Source organism: Petaurus breviceps, unplaced genomic scaffold, assembly GCF_028583685.1.
Source record: "Petaurus breviceps papuanus isolate PSGF00001 unplaced genomic scaffold, PetGlider_PUasm1.0 90897, whole genome shotgun sequence".
Taxonomy (NCBI): Eukaryota; Metazoa; Chordata; class Mammalia; order Diprotodontia; family Petauridae; genus Petaurus; species Petaurus breviceps.
Window position 1 is genome coordinate 13490090 of NW_027187374.1, and position 19822 is coordinate 13509911.

The window sequence follows — 19822 nt, forward strand, 5'->3', positions numbered from 1 at the left end:
TTAGAACCAGAGGGCAAAATAGAGGTTGAAAGAATCCACCAATCACCTCCTGAAAAAGATCCCAAAAAGAAAACTCCTAGGAATATTACAGCCAGGTTCCAGAATTCCCAGATTAAGGAGAGAATATTATAAGCAGCCAGGAAGAAACAATTTGAATATGTGGAAACACAACCAGGATAACCCAGGATCTGGCAGCTTCTACACTGAGGGATCGAAGGGCTTGGAATATGGTATTCCAGAGGTCAAAGGAGCTGGGATTAAAACCAAGAATCACCTACCCAGCAAAACTGAGTATCATGTTTCAGGGGAAAATATGGTCATTCAGTGGAATAGAGGACTTTAAAGCATTCTTGATGAAAAAACCAGAGTTGAATAGAAAATTTGACATTCAGATACAAGAAGCAAGAGAAGCATGAGAAGGTAAACAGGGAAAAGAAATCATAAGAAACTTATCAAAGTTGAACTATTAACATTCCTACATGGAAAAACAATAATTGTAACTGATTAAACTTTTCTCAGTATGAAAATAGTTGAAGAGAATAGAAATATATGTATATGTGTCTATATATGAGGGTATAATGGGCATATGAATACATATGTGAATGTGTGTATGTATGTTTACAGGTATACATAGATAGAGGGCACAGGACCAATTTAATAGGAAGGGATGATACTTAAAAGGTGAAATTAAGAGGTGAGAGAGGACTATAATAAGAGGAGATGGAGAGGGACAGAATGGGGTAAACTATCTCATATAGAAGAGGCAAGGGAAAATGGTTAAAATGGAGGGGAAGAAAAGGAAGGCAAAAAGGAATGGATCAACCTTATTCCCATCAAATTTGGCTGGGGAAGGGAATGAAATACACATTAAACAGGGTATCTCACCCTACAGGAGAGTAGGGGTGAAGGGGATGAGAAGGAAGGCAGGCTGGGGGGGAGGGAAGTTGGAAGCACACACTTTTGAAAAGGGATGGGATCAAAGTAGAGAATAAAATAAGTGGGAGGTGGGATAGGAGGGAGAAATATAGTCAGTCTTTTACAATATATCTACTATGTTATTGTTTTGCATTAGCCACACATGTACAACCTATATTAAACTGCTTATCTTCCCAGTAAGTGTGGGTGACAAGGAAGGAAGGGAATGAATCTGCAATTTAGTTTCAAAATCAAATGTTTAAAAATATATATACTATTTTACATGTAATTGGGAAATAAGATATACAGGCACTGGAGCATAGAGATCCACCATGCCCTACTGGAAAAGTCGAAAGGGGTATGGGAGAAAATATGGGAGAGTGCAGATTGGAGGAGGGGATATCCTGTGGGCCTCCTATTTTGGGGCAGTGGGTAGGGGAAAAATGGGGAGAAAATTTGTAACTCAAAATCTGGTGGAAACGAATGATGTAAATCAGAAGTTAATAAAGCATTTGAAAAATGAAAAAAAGAATGTAGGAGAACATAGGGGGATAAAATAAGTCTGGAATTATTACACAAGAACCTGAATGTAAAGGACTTTAAATGCCAGGTTGAAGATGTTCGCTTTTATACTAGGAGCAATGAGAAGAAGGAATTAGCAGGGACTAAATTCTTAACCAAACAAGGGAAGAAGTGATTACTAAAGATAAAACTGCTCATTTCAATTATGAAAAATGGAAAAGTTTCATCACTAAGATAAGCAGGGAAGTGGTTACCTGGGGAAAACAGCTTGGTACCAAATATCTCTGATAAAGGTTTAACATTGAAGACAACTAACAAAAACATTGAAGACCAAAAGTCATGCTCCAGTAGAGAACTGGTCAAAGGACAGGAACAATTAATAGGATCACAGATCTAGAGCTGGAAGGAACCTCAGGCCATGTAATTCAATCCTTCTCATTTTATAGATAAGAAAACTAAGATTTGGGGAGGTGAACTTACTTCCCAAATATCACACAGGAAATGAGCATCAGAGGCAGCATTTGAACACAGCCAGGTTCACAAAAGGAAAATTGCAAAGTATTAACAACAGTTGTATAAAAGAATGCTCTGAATCATGAATAAAAATACGAATCAAGACAAACCTGTTGTTTCAAGTTATAGGCAGTAATTTGGTAAAAATCACAAAAGTAATAACTAATGTTGGAGAAACTGTAGAAAGGCAGGCACACACATGCATTTTTTATGAAACTAAATTATTCAACCACTATGTAAAATACTTTAGAATTTTTCAAAAAGAATGATGAAAAACATCAATACTCTCTGAGGAAGAGATTCTGTAGCTAGGCATATATATTCCAATGGAAGTCAAAACCAAAATATGTCTATGAACACCATGGATTCCAGGGGTAGAGAAACAAATTGTAGTACATGAATTAACAGAATGTTTCTATGCTGCAAGAAAGATGAAGACACATAAACTGATATAAAGTGAGCAGAGCCAGGAAAACAATATGTACAATGATGACAAGAATGTAAAAGAATAAAACAATAGCAACAACAATGCATGGAAAATATAATTATCAAGCTTGGAGTCAAAGAAGAGATGTAAAGAAGGCACATGATCCTCTCCCTTCAATAGAAAGAGGGCAGATAATGTGTAACTGCATAAAAGGTGGGAATCTATGGTTGTAGAGCATTGCATACAGTGTCAATTTGAAAAGTATAGGAACTGATTATATTATTTTCTTTTTTTAATTGCATGACCTTTAATATTCAGGTCACATTTTTTTTTTTTTTAGTACATCCCGGTATATGCTTTAAGATGCTGGATTAAATCTAATTCTTTTCAGACTGCATTCCACTCTTTTCATTTCTTGACAAATAGGGAGTTTTTTTCCTATGTAACTTATGTTTTGCCTTTTAAAATATATATATTTTACTAATTTTTTTTAACATCTCTTTTATTTCTCCTTATATCTTTCCTTTCCCCAGTCATTCCTAATGACGAAGAATTTTTTTTTAAAGCAACCAGGGTTAAGTCAAGGTTACACAGCCAGTTATTTTTTGGTGTGGGTGCCGAGTATCTGAGGTCGGAACCGATCCCAGGTCTCCCGACGCTGGGGCCAGAAATCTTACTCACTTCGCCACCTGGCTGCCCCAGACAAAGAATTTTTAAAAGAGAAAAAAATTTCATCCAAAACATCAAAAGTCTAAAATTATAGTTCCATACCTTTTAACCCTCAATTTTGCAATGGGGAGTATCTTCTTCTCTTCTTAAAGGTCAAAGTTATTCTTTTATGATTTTACATTTAATCTCTCATTTTGTGATTGTTGTTCTTTGTATTTACACTGTTGTAATCAATATCTGAATTATTTTCCTAGCTCTGCTTTATTTTGCTTCAGTCCTATAACTTTCTAGTTTCTTTGGATTCATATTTGTTGTTTCTTACAACAAAGTATTATTACATTACATTTATGTACCACAATTTTAGTTATTCTCCTCCTGATGGGCATGTACTGTAATTCCAGTTCTTCTCTAGCACAAAACGAGGTGCTAACAGTATTTTGGCGTATGTGTAGACTTTCTTTCTTTGTTTCATTTGAGCATATACCTAGCAGTGGAATCTCTGGGTTAAAAGAGTATGAACATTTTTATTACACTACAACAAATCCAAATTGCTTTCTAGAACAGTTGTACCAATTCACAGATCCACCAGCAATAATCCCTCTAACACTGACTATTTTCTCCTTTTGTCACTTTTGACAATTTACTGAACATAAGGATGAAACCTGAGGATTGCTCTAATTTTTATTTCTATTATTAGTCATTTTAAGTATTCTTTCATATTCATATGGTTCTTTGCAATTATTTTAAAAACTATTTGTTCATATACTTTTACCATTTCTCTATTAGGGGAAAGCATTCTGGTCTAAAGGTATTTTCTGTTACTTATCTAATATTCTGGATGCCAGACATTTATCAGAAACATGAGAAAGATTCCACCCTCTCCCCAATTACCAACTCCCTCTTATCCTATATGCATTATTAATCATGTAAAAACTATTCAATTTCCTGTAATCAAAATGACCTATTTGTTCTTTTGCAATTGCCTCTATCCCATATTTGGTTAAAAATCCATCCCCTCCTGTGAAAAGATATGATGTGTTTCTTCTCTAATTCTCTTATCAATCAATTAATCAATCCAATTATTATTGTCAACAGCATCATCATCCTCCCAGTCACCCAGGCTTGTAACTAGGTGTCACTCTCTACTCATTCTTTCATCCCCCATATCCAACCTATTGAGAAATCCTGTTGATTCTACCTTCACAATATCTCTTACTGATGTCCTCTTTTCTCCTCTACCACTGCTATCACTGTGATTCAAACCCTCATCATTCCGCCTGGACTACTACAACAGTCTGCAGCTTGGTCCACTCCATTCCAGTCCATCCTCCACACAATTGTCAAACTGATCTTTCTAAAGTGTAGGTCTGATCATGTCAGCACTCCCCCCTTCTCAATGAAATCGAGTGCCTCCTAATCACTTCTAGGATCAAATATAAAGCCCTCATAACCTAGCACCCTCTTACCTTTCTAATCATCTTAAATTTTACTCCCTTCTAAATTCTCTTATGATCAGTGAGGCTTCACTATCCCTCACAAGACTCTCACACCTATCTCCTGGCTTGGAAGATTTCCCCTGGCTCAGCCCCATGCCTGGGATACTCTCCTTTTTTGTCTCTGCTTCTTGGCTTCTTTAGAGTCTCAGCTAAGTTCCCACCTTCAGCAAGAAGCCTTTCCAGAAACTCCTTAATGTTCATTTCTTCTCTCTGAGATTTAACTTCAATTTACTCTGTATGTGTCACTATTTTGTCTTCCCTATGAGAACATCAGTTCCTTGAGGGCAGTACTGTTTTTGCCTTACTTTGTATTCCATGTTTGGCACAGTGCCCGACACATAGTAAGCCCTTAATAAATGCTTTTTGACTGAAATTCTAGATAATTTAATCTTCCAACTCAATGGCATTATAATTTTGCCTAGTTCTGTCAAGTATTCCTTCAGCAATTTTATAATATAAAAACTGAGAATTTTAGAACTATTACATCCTTCATTGTATTTGACATGGCTCTGATCTAAGCACAATATTCCTTTAGATATAGAAGTTATTCTTTAAGGAATATTTTGCAAATAATCTACAAAAGTATTATGTTTTGATATATGGATTCCTAGATTTTCATGTAGGTTATTTTAAATGGGAATTCCCTTCCAATTATTGCCTCTTGGATTCTTATTATGATATAGATGTGTGTGTATGTGTGTAATTATTTTGTAGCCTGAAATGTTGCAGAATTTTCTCAGTTTCTTTGCCAATTAACTAGGATTTTCAAAGAAAATCCTCAGCAAATAAGGAAATCCATGTCTTTTCTTTACTGTTGTAATTTCTTTTCCTTCCTTTATTGCTATCATAGGCATTTCCAGAAAGATAGCAAATAAGAGGGGAAAGGAGACATCATTCTATTCCCTGTATTTACTGGGAAAGCTTCTAGTTTTTTCCCATTGCATTTGATTTCAGACACATTATTGCAGACATTATGTGCATTGTTTCTCACTCCTAACTTCATCAGAAGTTATGTTTAACAGTGAAAACCCGTTTGACCCCAGCTTCCTAGAATGTAAACATTCCAAGGCTAATAAACCCAGAAACTAAGTATTAACTCTTTTCAGCCTCTTCCTGGAATGTCAACATGAGGGTTGTCTCCTACTTCCCTGACCCTCATTCCTTACTGGGGAAATCAGAAAAAAAGTCCTCACTTTGCTAGTCTTATAGATAAAAGGGCAGTCTTTCATTTGTATCATACTAGTTCTTTGTCTCAAACTACACATACATTTCAACCAGAGCATAGATACCCCCACTGTGTGCTGTTCACTACTAGCATGGGGGCTAATCTCTGCAACCGTCTGTTCTCTTCCTCCTCTTCTGAATAGTAAGCTTGATAAAGCTATCGCTGGGTGCCAGTCATTCTTCATTTACACAGGCCTGTACTATAACGTCTGTTCCTCTGTCTTCAATATGTCATTTCTTACAATACGAAAATATTCCATTAAATGTATCAAAATTTGTTTAGACATTCCCTAATTGATGGGTACCCATTTTATTTCCAATTTTGTTTTGCTAGTACAAAAAGTGTTACTATATATTTTCTTGCATTTAGATGCTTTTTCTCCTCATGAATGACCTTCTGTGTTATAAGCCTAATAGTGGAATCTCTCGGCAAAGTTTGTACAGGTATTTCAGTAATTTTATTTGCATAATTCCAAATAGCTTTCCAAAATAGCTATACTGATTCACAGCTCCATGAAGTCACTGGTACATGTCTCTTTCCACAACTCCAGCATTGAATTCTCTCATCTTTTTTCATCTTTGCCAATTCAAGGGGTACAAAGTGAAACTTCAGGTTTCGTTTTGATTTGCATTTTTAAAAGTTTATTAGTGAACTAGAAAGTTAATCCATATAGTTATCAAGCGTTTGCAATTCTTTTGACAACTGTTAATTCATATCTTTTGACCACTTATCCATTCAGGAATGGGAGTCATGTATATATATATGAGTATATATGTATGCATACACACATATATCTTATTATATATATATATATATATACACACACATAGTATCTATCTTTCATAAAACCCTTATCTGAGAAATTTGATACAAATATTTTTTTTCCCATTCACTTTCCTTCTTAACCTACATACATTAATTTTGTCTATGTAGAAGCTTTCAATTTTATCCTACTAATTCATCAGGCTATTATTTCTTTAGACTTCCTTTTGTCTTGATCTGCAGAGAGAGATGCAGTTACTTTACCTTCTTTTATCATTTTTAGCTGGGGGAATTTTGAGTTGGTAAAGATTTGAAAAAATGTCTAGTCCTCCATCTTGTTAGTCATGTGCCCTAGAAATATATACTCTACATTTTCAACTGGATTTTCTCCTTCTTGAAACCTTTGGTGCTTCAATCTTTTTTTCCTTGAATTATCCTATCACTTTATGAATGCTGCCCCTTTCACAGTAGGTATTCCCCTAGAGCTAGACACTGCCTCAGCCTCTCCACGTATCATAGGATTAACTTTTCACTGGTCTTGTTCCTTGCCATAAGTACCTACTAAGGAGACAGTATTGGCCCCAGATGGATTTCAATTCTCTTTCCTTCAGGCCTACTGCAACCACTCTTACCATCACTTTGTCCCAGTTCCCTGTCTAGCTCTTGTACTTTACTTCTCTGGCTAATTAGCTTTTGATGCACTTTGTAGGGTTGTGGGAAGGTGGAGTGGCTGTGGAGAGCAACCGTAGGATTTTCTAACCTACTGGCCACAGTAGGTTGAAAAAAGTCTGATTCCCTTTCTCTGCTTCTGACATGGCTCTGCAGGATCAATGATCTCATGCTAGCAAAGCCTCTTCAGCAAGAGGAAAATATTTTTGTGGGTGCCCATGGGGTGATTTGTGCCTCCCTGTCACAGCATAAGAGGAAGTAAGAGATTACTGAGTGACTGCATTAAGGTTCATAATTATCATCATGAGATTATATTTCTTTAGATGGATAGGTGATCTGAATTCTCTAACAGAGTTCTTTAAAGAGCAGAGCAAAGGGGCGGCCAGGTGGCTCAGCGAGTAAGAGCATCGGCTCCAGTGTCAGGATGACCTGGATCAAATCCGGGCTCAGATACTCAGCACCACACCTAGAAATAATAATAACTGGCCGTGTAACCTTGAGCAAGTTACTTAATCCCAATTGCTTTAAAAAAAAAAAGAGCAGAGCAAAGTAGGATTCTCTATTAAGAATCTAACACCTTCAAGAATCAGATATTCTAATAATCTTTTATTTTAAAAGATGACTCAAGAAACAACATGAAATCTGAATTTTCTTATTAGGAAACAAAAAACTGGTCACTCACAAGTCTTTTCTTCCTTTAGCTGATAAATTTATGGCCTCAACATTGTAACCTGCACAGCTCACCTACCTGGTAGCATGCCTCCTTTAGATGGTCTCTATTTTGTTTTATCCTTAAGGCATCACACAAAGCAATGTATTTAATATACTTTAAATCATTTTGGAAGTAGACAAAGATATTCAATGTTATTTTTAGGAATTGATGGAGCAGGTGGAGTCAGTGAATGAGGCAAAAATCCCATAGAATCAAAATTATCTTCTCTCCATATAATATAGATAAGGGAATTCAGCATACCAGATCCATTATTAAAGGCTAAGTCATCTGGCCTAAAGACTCAGGGGTATGAGTTGAGATTGGCCACCAATAATACTTCCCTCTTCCTCCTCCCTTCCATTTTCCTTTCATCCTGCCCTGTGAAGGGTTGGGATCAGGGTATGAGAGGCAGGTGGTAGAACAGCACAGAAGGACAAGAGGCATATAAACATTTCTTACTACATACTCAATCTAAAGCACATCTTCATCTTCCCCTACCTCCATTAAAAAAAAAAAATCAAGCTGTTATGGGAATGGGAATCTGAAGATTTTCCCTGCCCCATGGCCCCTTGACAGGCTTAAGTGACTCTGAGAACCTTTCCAGATTTGAAAATATACTCTGCCCCCTAACAGGCTGAATGTGGTCACATGGAGCCTGTGGCGGGAGGCCTGTTTTTCAGGAATACCCACACCTTGTTACTTTGTGACTGGGCAGTGGGTCAAGAGGGTTGTTACATTCTCTGAGTCAGGAGAAGGTTATATATACCCTGATGTGAGGTTTTGTTTTGGGTCTCACTCTGAGAAGAGTTGTGTGATTTGACCAGATGAGATTCTGGAAAGCCATTGAGCCCCCTGGCTTTGAAAACCCAGATGTCGATGCTTCCCTCTCTGGTAACTAAGTATGGATGTAATGGTCAGACAGCTGGAAGCCTGTCTCCTGATCTGTTTCTCTGTCTGCATTTTTTTTTGTCTGCTTGTAACCTGTTTGTACTTCCCCCTGAACTAAGTAAATGACATATGTTTGATTAAAGCAAGATTATTAACCCATTTTGAGTTGCTATCCTTTAGAAAAGCAGATCTAGGAACCTCTTCTAGCAGCCATCCTGAGTGTGCTATGGTGCTTTCTGCTACATAAGCCCTACTGAATTACCTGAATTTAAGTTAAATGTGAGTAGGATGTGACTCAATTCTACATCAAAGGGTGAAACTAACTTCTTACATGCTGACATCACAACAGTGCCTGTTTTCAATTTCCTAGCCAGGAAGGAAGCAGCCATTAAGAATCTAAGGCCTAAACAACTAGCAGATTTAACATTCTGCAAATGTAGAAAGAAACATCCCTTCATACAAAGTGTTGCACTGAAAACTACATTATAGACTTATTGGAAGATAACTCTTACTACAAATTTTGTTTTATATTTATTTTGTAGCTCTCCCACAGTGTGCAATAGAGAGTATGCATACAGGAAGTATTTTATAAATAGCTGCTGACTAATTAATATCATAATTATTCCCATTCTGTAGGACAGAATAAGACATCATTTAAAGCCTAAGCCACTGGTAGCAAATCCCAAGGGGGAAAAGAACAAAAAAAGTTCCCATAAATTGTAGGCTTCCTATATCAGTTTCAAATCATAAGCAATCTCATCATGGATTTTATTTTACTTTTCTGAGTAAAACTTAAATAAAATATTATACATTATCTATTTTAAAGTTAAAAATAGTTTTCAATGAAAATCCTTTGGGGGGAAAAACTTCTTTGATTAAATGTAATATACTTGATCATAATAATTATTTGCTCAGTACCAACTACAGTTAGCATCAATTATATCTCAAATGTCTATTTTTAATTGCAATTCTCTATGCAAATATTTTATAATCATTAAAGCATAGCACAGAACCTTCCTATAAGGCAGAAAAATAAGGCTACCTTTTTTTGTCCTAAAACTATGATTTAGAAGATGTAGGGAACTCCATATGAGTAAGTAGTTCCAGCTTCTACAATGCAAAATGTGTAATTTACAGTCTTAAAACACTGACTATGTGGGGTGGCCAGGTAGCACAGCGAGTAAGAGCACCGGCTCCAGTGTCAGGATGACCTGGGGATCAAATCTGGGCTCACATACTTAGCACCACACCCAGAAATAACTGGCCTTGTAACCTAGAGCAAGTTACTTAACCCCAATTGCTTAAAAAAAACAAACAAACACTGACTGTGGTTATGGAGACATTAAATGAAACATCCTGGGTAACAGAGTCAGTGTATGTCAGAGGAGAGGCTTCAGTCTATGTCTTCCTGACTCTAGAGCCAATTCACTATCCACTATTTCATGCTGCATCTTCTTATACAGAAGAACTTGAACCTTATAGCAAGCAAACTGCATAAGGTGACAAGGGAACAGGAATAGTCAGTTACTCTTTTATGGATTAATAGCAGATATTATTAAAATACTAATGACAATGAGAATGAATATTTGTATTTTGTATCCTAACACCTAGTCTTGGGTTTTTAGCTCACTGTCTCTAAAGATTATACTGTTCCCAAAAGAAAAGTAAAACAAAAATACAAACAATTACAAAATCTGATTTAAATACCTGTCAGGTAAGACAAAACCATGAAGTGATACAGAAATACACACACACACACACACACGTACACATATGTATATGTATAGCAGTTTTAATTTTTATAAAGTTATTTTGCACAAGCTGCTTACTAAAGGAAGCAACACAGAAAAAACTAACCTTTGGCCAATTGTATTTCAGAATAGTGGCCCTCTTTCCATCACCAAGCGCACTCCTAAAATAAAAGAAATTAAAAACTTGTATTATAACATCTAGTGTGAAGTACAAATTGTTTCAGATGTAAAAGCTTCTGATATAATGCCTGCTGCAGTCTTACTCATCAGTAATACTTTCTGCCCTAAAATCACTAAGGATTTTTGATCTTTAATGCAACATAAAAATATCAATCACATAATATTCTCTCTCTCCTTAAACAATGATAGTTTTCTGCTAAAAACAATTCTCATGGCAGTATTTTGAGGTTATCTCTAAATTTTACTACAAGTAAGTTTATCAACTAACAACAGTAAGGAACTAAGGACACAAAGTTAAAAAATAATTAAGAACCTGAGAAGTCATAGACTATGATAAAATACAAGTGCACAATCATTGTGGGAAGATGGGCCTACGTGGTTTGCAGGGAATACTGCAGCAATAATCCTCATCAGGGAAGAACCTATGATATCTAAAAAAGAAGTGGAGGGATGAATAATGATTAAACAATTTACTCCTTTGTTTTCTACTACATGGTTAACCTACAGGACAAAACTGGAAGCAAATCATAATTTTATTGGGTGGGAAAGGCATAACTTGCAACAATTAGAAAAAAAAAAGGTGGGTTCCAAAAATACCCTTTAAGCACTGCAAAATGCTCATATTAATATTAATTATAGCTAACTCCAACGCTAATCATAATCAACACTAACCCTAATACCACAGAACAAACTAATATTACTCAGCTATAAAAATTGAACCTTTAAAATTCCAAAGTGAACTTATAATAAGTAATAACTAAATCATTTTTTTCACATATATCCCAAACCCTTAAAATTCTCAAAGGAAAACAGACTTTTAATTCAATAATAAACTTTGAACATATCCTAGGTAAATTTTGAAAATCTACTAAATTAATTTCAGTTTACCTGGTACACAAAATTGAGTTGCTTGGCTACCTTGGTCTCAAAAGAGCAGGATGGAAAAAACAGATCATTTATTCTTTTTTTTTTTTTTTTAAGCAATTGGGGTTAAGTAACTTGCCCAAGGTTACATGGCCAGTTAATTCTGTGTGGGTGTTAAGTATCTGAGGCCAGAAATGATCCCAGGTCCTCCCAACTCTGGGGCCAGCCCCAGATCATCTATTCTAATGGTGCTTTCTGTTGTTCTGTTTTTCAGTCATGTGCTACTCTCCATGACCTCATCTGGGGCTTTCTTGGAAGAGATACCAAAATGGTTTAACATTTCTTTCTCCAGTTAATTTTACAGATGAGAAACTGAGGCAAACAGGGTTAAGTGACTAGTCCAGGGTAACACAGCTAGTAAGTATCTGAGACTGAATTTGAATTCATGAAGACAAGTTTTCCTGATTTCAAACTCAGTGCTCTCTATCTGCTGTGCCACCTAACGGCCCATCTAGTGCTGCTTACCAGATGGAAAAAAGTAATTTTTCAGCTGGGAAATTACATAAGGGAATATAATGTATGTGTGTGTGTGTGTGTGTGTGTGTGTGGTGTGTGTGTGTGTGTGTGTGTGTTTGCCAAAGGAGATAAAAATTTGGGGGAACCTTTCTCTTCATTGCACAATACCATATATTATTTACTGTCCATTTGTCCCCGTCATTCTTTACCCTTGCCAGGCAGATAATCTATCTTCTTTTTTTTTTTTTTGAGGGAGGAAGGCAGGGCAATTGGGGTTAAATGACTTGCCCAAAGTCACAAGGCTACTAAGTGTTAATGTCTGAGGCTGGATTTGAACTCAGGTCCTCCTGACTCCAGGGCCAGTGCTCTATTCACTGTGCTACCTAGCCACCCCTATCTTCTTTTTTCTATCCTATATTTCCCTGATGAAAATTCTTCTTTAAAGTTCCTCAGTGATACCCATTTAAGCCTAATCAACAAGTATTTATTATGTACTTGCTGTTTGGTAGACTCTGTGCTAAGTTCTAAATATACAAATAAAATGAATGAAACAATCCCTATCTACTCTCAATGAGTTTATATTCTAATGGAAGACTATAAGTAATAATAGCTAACATTTATATATTTAGCTCACTATGTGCCAGGTGCCATACTAAATGTTTTACAATTATTATCTCATTTGATTATCACAACAACCCAGAGAGGTAGGTGCTATTATTATCCCCATTTAACAGATGAGGAAACTGAGGAAAACAAGGTCACAAAGACAGAAAATATCAAAGGCTGGATCTGAACTCAGGTCTTCCTGACTCCAGGCCCATCTTTGGAAAGGGGGCAAAAACAGTTGAGGGGTTATAATGGTATTGTAAATGGGAAGATCTTTCCCATACTTAATAGGCCCATGTGGGACCTGCTTGAGTCACATGGAAGCCTGAATCACATGAACCTGTGGTGGGAAGAACTTGCTGAGAGAGTGGAAGAGGAAGGGTAGAGCAGAGCTGAGAGGAAATCAGTCAGAGCAGTTAGAGCTGAAGGAGAGAGAGGAAGCAGGCAGCAAGTTATGAGTTCGTTTATGGGAAGGCCCTAGACAGGGAAAGGCTTGGGGATGATGGTGCTCCCTGCATTGTTACTGGGTACAGATTTCTTTGTTGCTATGATGGATTTAGCTTTCTGGTGTTTGAATAAATGTTTTGGTTCTGTCTTCCATGTGGAAAGTCTGTTATATTTTGTGATTCAGAATTACGCTGGCATATTTATAGCTGCCATAGGTGCTGTGAATATCACATTGGTGCAACAGGGGTTTAAGAAAGGCTTTATGTAAAAGATGGTACTTGAACTATGCCCTTAAGGAAGAGAGAAATTCTTGCTGAGTTGAGGAGGTAGAGTATTTCAGTGCAAAGGCATGGAGACACAAGACAGAGTGTCATATGTAAGAAAAAAGAAAGACAAGTTTGGCTGGTTGGCAGAGTGTGGGAGAGAGAAAAAAATATTCATTGAGGGTAGAAAAATAAGTTGATGCCAGGTGGGGAAGGATTTTTGTCATTGAGGTCTTTATATTTGATTATAGAAACAACAGGGTACCAGTGGAGGTTGGAGTGGGGAAGTGACATGGTCAGATGCACTTAAGGAAATTCATTTTGGCAGCAGGATAGAGGATTGACTAAAGCAGGGGCAGATTTAAGGCCAATGAGGAAACTGTTGAAATAATCTGTGCAAGAGGTGATAAAGGCCTGAACGAAGATGGTGACTGTGTAAGTAGACAGAAGGGGTCAGGTGTGAGATGTTGTAGAGATAAAAACAGTCAGGATGTCGTAAGTGAAAGGATATGTGGCATTTGAAAGATTGAAGAGAAAAGGATAATAGGAAGGTTGTACAAATGGGAGACTGAAATAAATAGGCAAGTTTGGAAGAGGGCAAGATGGGAGGGAAAAACAAACTTAAGTTTTCAATACATTGAATTTGGGTGGGTGAAAAGTAGAATCTACAAGAATAGATGAAGGGGGTGGGCAGGTAGAGCTAGCATTAGATGAATCTTACTCAATTTGAAACAGACAAAGCAAGACTAAATACACATTTAAACACTCTGGCTACCATTTCTTCACTTATCAACTAAGCTAGGTGTTGTTGACTATGAAGTTTCTAAGGCTCTTTTGGTCTCTGGATTATGGCAGCATGTTTACATAGGTCCAAATGCTACATCAAATTATTACTACTGATAATATAATGCTTTTGGTCCATTTATCCACTTATCACTATCATTAACTAAATCAAATAGGTGAGAACTGAGGTTGATTCAACCATATTCTACCTTTTTAACAAGTCAGTGATCTGACCATAAGGATAGCTGATTCAGGGATAATTCACATTAACATCAAATCTTTTCCTGTTAAACTATAATCAATTTCATTATTTTTTGTGATGTTATTTAATGCTCACCATATTCATCAACTATCAATTCTTTTCTTAAAAAAAAAGTATTAATAATTAAGGCCTAAGTCTTCTAGGAAGGCTACAACTTGTTGGCCTCTGTCATTCCTAATTCCATGGTATTTCTCACCATCCTCACTTATTCTATTCTTTGTAATGAAGTCACTGAATATAAAAGTACATGACAATTTAATTTGGAGGGCCTTACTGGGTTCTATACATTATTTTTCTACATATTTATTGCAATAGATGCCAGTATATGAATTATAAAGTTCAGGGGGGCCATTTTTCCAAAAGTTCATGTGAGCACTAGAAATTAAGATGAGCAAATGTGTTATAAAACAGTATTTGTTATAGCCTTTGGGTGTACAATAAAATGAATTCCACTAACTCAGTCTCTTCATATAGCATGCACGAACCACCCTTCTATTTAGCTGAAACTTCCTGCTTTTCTTCTAGTTACCCACTTCCTAAAATAAATAAATAATTTATTAGAAGGTTTCTTTTACCTTCTAATATTTAATAGTACTTTTCTACTCTTTAAAAAGAAGTAAGCAAAAAATAATTAAAAAAAAACCAAATAATGTTCTTTTATGGCTACAGAAGAGATTTTAGTAATATAAATATCTAAATTTGAAGTTTGAATCAGATTTTTTCTATGCGCTTATAATATATAGGTCAGCATAAATGTTATTGTTTTAGGGATCTTAGGAGACATCTAAGAATACTTACTTGAACTGACCAGTACGAAGGAAACAAAGAGCTCGATTACTATAAAGTAGGTGATTTTCAGGTCTTTAAAAAAAAAAAAAAACCAAATAGTATTAGTCAAGCATATTACCTGGAAATAACAAACATACGACAAAGTATGCAATAAAGCCTTTTAAGTACTTTATATTTGCTGATGACATTTTTTTTCTTTTTCCAACTCAACTCTGATCATTATTTTAACCAAAATTGGAGACTGGGGTTTTCAATTGTGATTGATGAATATGAATACACTATTTATGTTACAGAAAAGTCAACTTTACAGAACACATTACATAATTCCATAATTATTTCCATTTAACTACAAGTGTTAAGAGAACTATTGACAAATTGGCCATAAAGTGAAATTCTACAAGTCAGGTCCTATTTTTCTTTTTTTTTCTTTTGCTTTTTGGAGGGCAATTGGGGTTAAGTAACTTGCCCAAGGCTACATGGCTAGTTTTGTTTGTGTGGGTGTTAAGTGTCTGAGTCTGAACAGAACTCGGGTCCTTCTGACTCCGGGGCCAGCGCTTTACTCACTGTGCCACCTAGCTGCCCCCAGGTCCTATTTTTTCCACTGACTCTGATGGTATCACTACAGCTGTGGTTGTTTTTGTGAAAAATAATGGCCCCACAATGTAACACAAAAGTTCAGAAAACAGCTAAAAGTCATTTGTTTACAGACAAATATTTTCCCTGATACCACTATTAGTAATATTCAACATGCAATTATATTTTGTGATAAAATATTTAAAGATAATTTTAAATTTTCTATAACAGTTTAAAGGTCTTTAACAGCTCAAGTTAAAGAACTGTATAATGGGGGCAGCTGGGTGGCACAGTGAATAGAGTACCAACCCTGGAGTCAGGAGGACCTGAATTCAAATGTGGCCTCACACACTTAACATTTACTAGCCATGTGAGCTCTGGCAAGTCACTTAACCCCTAAATGCCCTGCCATCCCCACTCCAAAAAAAAAAAAAAGGAACTGTATATTTTATTTTTAAAATTTTATCTTGTAACAAGCCCCCTTCTAAATAAACTATTACTGAAGAAATACATTTTTTTTTTTTTTACTAAAATCTGGTTTTAGAGCCACCTAGTTCTAGTGCAGGTTGCTGTGTTTTAGAAATAAATCAGGAAGATTCACCCAAAGAAGGGAAAACTTATAAATTACTGTCCCTTCTTTTTAAATAAAATGTCTTATTTGAAACTCCAATCATTTCCTCTAAGTCACCAACAGGAATTCTGTCCATTCATTCTTATTAACTTTTTCTCATACGACTATAGCTAGTGTGTATATATTCTTCTTTTTGCTGATTTTTCTTGTTTGCATTGTTATTTCATAAAGGTCTTTCCAGATTTTTTGGTGTTCTTTATACTTGTAAATTTTAAGTGAAGTCATAATATTCCATTACACTGATTTACCACAATTTAACCACTTGCCTACTGTTGGACACTGATAAGATTTCCAATTTTTTTATAATTATGGGAAATACGATGTTATGGAAATCTTTGAACAGATAGCAATTAAAAAAAAAAGTTTGTTGTCATAGTACCAGGGTATATTTCTAGCAACATTACTGTTTCAAGAACAGAAGTAGGGACTTAAGTTGCAATTTTACTAGTAATGAGAAAACCCAGATAAGGAAACTCTCTCTTTACCAATACAGATAGGTATCTTCTCTATTACTTAAAATTCCTAGAGAGCTGCCTAGGGCACTGAGAAACTAGCTGACCTGCCCAGATTCAAACAACCAGTATGTGTCAGAGATAAGGCCAGAACCTTGATTTTTTTTTTTTGGCTCCAAAACCAGCTCTCTATTTACCATAACATACTGTGTCTCATAATTTAAGGATACAAATAATATTTTTTAATTTTTAAAAATTTTATTTTTCCCAATCTAAAGCATTTATTTTCTTTCTCTCCCACTGCCAAATGAACAACAAAGAAGATAAAAGTCCTTGTAAAAAATATGCATACACAAGCAAAGCAAATTCCTATACAATTAAATTTGCAACTTTTATTGTATACTGCCAGAATATCCTTCAAAAAGCCTCAAATTTGCAATTCTACCAACAATAAATAAGTGATACAGTTGCTTCATCACCTTACAGAACTTCTTGGCAAAGATAGTGAAGTACTTTGATATTTCCTTCTCCAGTTCATTTGACAGGTAAGCAAACTGAGACAAACAGTGTTAAATAACTTGTCCAGGATCACACAGTAGTAAGTGTCTGAGGTCAGATTCGAACTGAGGAAGATGAGTCTTCCTGACTCCAGGACCAGCACTCTCCACTGTGCCACCTAGCTGTTCCTCTAATTATTAGTAAAGCATTTTTTCAAGAGATTATTAATATTTAGTATTTCCTCTTTTGAAAACTGTTTTTATCCTTTGTTCATTTATCTACTACAGGCTGGAAGTTACCACTGTGACTTTGTAACATTAATAAATATATTTTAAATATCCAATTTTAAAGTGCTATATTTTTCCCAATCTACTTTTCTTTTTTCTTTATTTTTTTATGATCTGGAAACTTTTCTTTTAATTTAGCTAAGTGTATTTTTCTTGTCCTCATTCATTTCTTCTAACTGATAAACTAAAAAGAAATCCATCTCTCTTTATTAATTAAGATAAATATTTCAAGGGGCGGACATGTGGCACAGTGAGTAAGAGCACCAGCCCCAGAGTCAGGAGACCTGGGATCGAATCTGGACTCAGATACTTAGCACCACACCCAGAAATAAATGGCTGTATAACCTTGAGCAAGTTACTTAACCCCAATTGCTTAAAAAAAAAAAAAAGATATTTCATTTTCTCCCGTTTTTTTCTAGAATTAATTTTTTAATATTTAAGTCTCTTATCCAGTTGGAATTCAATGGAGTATATGGTGTAAGATAGCAATTCAAATACCTTTTCCTCCTTTCCCAAAGGCATTTGTTAAAAAATGAATTATTTTTCCAATTTCTGGTTTCTAATTAAAGGTTTGTCACAAACTAGTCTTTTTGTTTGAAATGTTGGTTTAAAGAAAAAATTAAATAGTTTTTTATGATAAATGCTTCAAAATAAATTTTAAAGCCTAGATTTCAAAGACTCTCTTCAACAGCTTTTCTCTTCAGTGAAACATTTAATATACTGCCTGTCTATTTTTTCAAATAAATTCTTCATGATTTTGCTTAGTTAACATATAGAAGCCATTCAGTATTTTTAAAAATTTTGCTGACAACATTTTTAATTTCCAGACAACTTTAAGAAGAATACAACTTGTGAAGATGGCCTAAAGTTAAGGGACTAGTTATATCTCATTCCTTACCCTCTCTCCCATAGGTGCTTTTAACTAAAGCAGAAATCAGCAGTCTGATATCATCATTTTCATTCCCTTCCCCCTAGGCAATGAGGAACTGCTGTCTGCAACTCCAAAGTCTGGTCTTAAAAAGAGTGATCTTTTAAAAATGCAAATACCACTGGAAGATGCAAAAGACTAATTCCATTCAAGTAACAATTTTGCCTAAGTTAGTCTTGGCTATTATCACTCAAAATCATCTTCAATACATGTCATGATCCCTACCCTAAAGGCTAAAGTAGCAAGGGGTGGAAGATTTATTCCACACAGACAGACCTGAAGACATACGAAAACAACCTTACTTGACCTTATACCAAATTTGTGTTCTATCCCTTATCCAAGTCATAAAATGTGTTTCTTTCAATTTACTCCTTACCTAAATTCGATTGCTCTGGTATAATATGTGATAGCAGTATCAAACCTCTCTTCTGAGAATTCTTCATTTCCTCTTGTTTTCATAATTTCACCTTCCTGCGAGACCAAAAAGAAAACATATTCAAATATAAATATGAAATTTAAAGAGGGAACATAACATCAATATACATCTTGAATTTTTACTTTCTTATAAATATATCAGGCCCCTTACTAGATTTTAAAATATATGGATAAAAAAAGTTCTTGATATCATGTCTCATAAATGTGAGACAGACAGGTTCAACCAAGTTGGAAAGCATATGAGTATTGTCCTAGCAAAAGTCTGAATCTGCTGTCTGAGGACTAACCATATATAAAGAGACAGTAATGATGGTTGGCCACAAAATGATGGAATTTTTAGCCACAGAAATTCACGAAAACGGAGCAGCTAGGTGGCACAGTGGATAGAGTGCCAGCCCAGGAGTCAAGGAGACTTGAGTTCAGATCTGGACTCAGATACTAGCTATGTGACCCTGAGAAAGTTCATTCAACTCTGTTTGCCTCAGTTTCTTCACCAATAAAATGAACTGGAGAAGGAAATGGCAAACCACTTTGCCAAGAAACCCCAAATGGGGTCACAAAGAGTTGGACACAGCTATTACACACACATTCATGAAATGAAGAATATAAAGATGTTGGAGGCAATTGAAGGACAAGCTCAAGTTCCTGCTTTTACTCCATCTTGGCTCTGCCCCCACATCTCCAAAGTATTAAGTTTTAATTAAAAATGAAACAGGAAAGCAGTCTGGTAGAAATTGGGCTTAAACCAATACCTTACAT

The 19822-nt window shown here is 35.6% G+C and overlaps 1 protein-coding gene across 11 annotated transcripts in view; it reads right to left on the reverse strand.

The window, feature by feature from the left end:
• Nucleotides 1-19822, reverse strand: part of TTC3 (tetratricopeptide repeat domain 3) — a 189011-nt gene that overhangs the window by 120346 nt on the left and 48843 nt on the right. For all 11 annotated transcript variants that reach the window (XM_069075029.1, XM_069075031.1, XM_069075032.1 and 8 more), the window contains 3 exons: nucleotides 19005-19099; nucleotides 15269-15331; nucleotides 10656-10710 (listed from right to left, as the gene is read on the reverse strand). In XM_069075029.1, the coding sequence (XP_068931130.1) occupies nucleotides 10656-10710; nucleotides 15269-15331; nucleotides 19005-19099 (213 nt within the window). The remainder of the gene's footprint in view (nucleotides 1-10655; nucleotides 10711-15268; nucleotides 15332-19004; nucleotides 19100-19822) is intronic.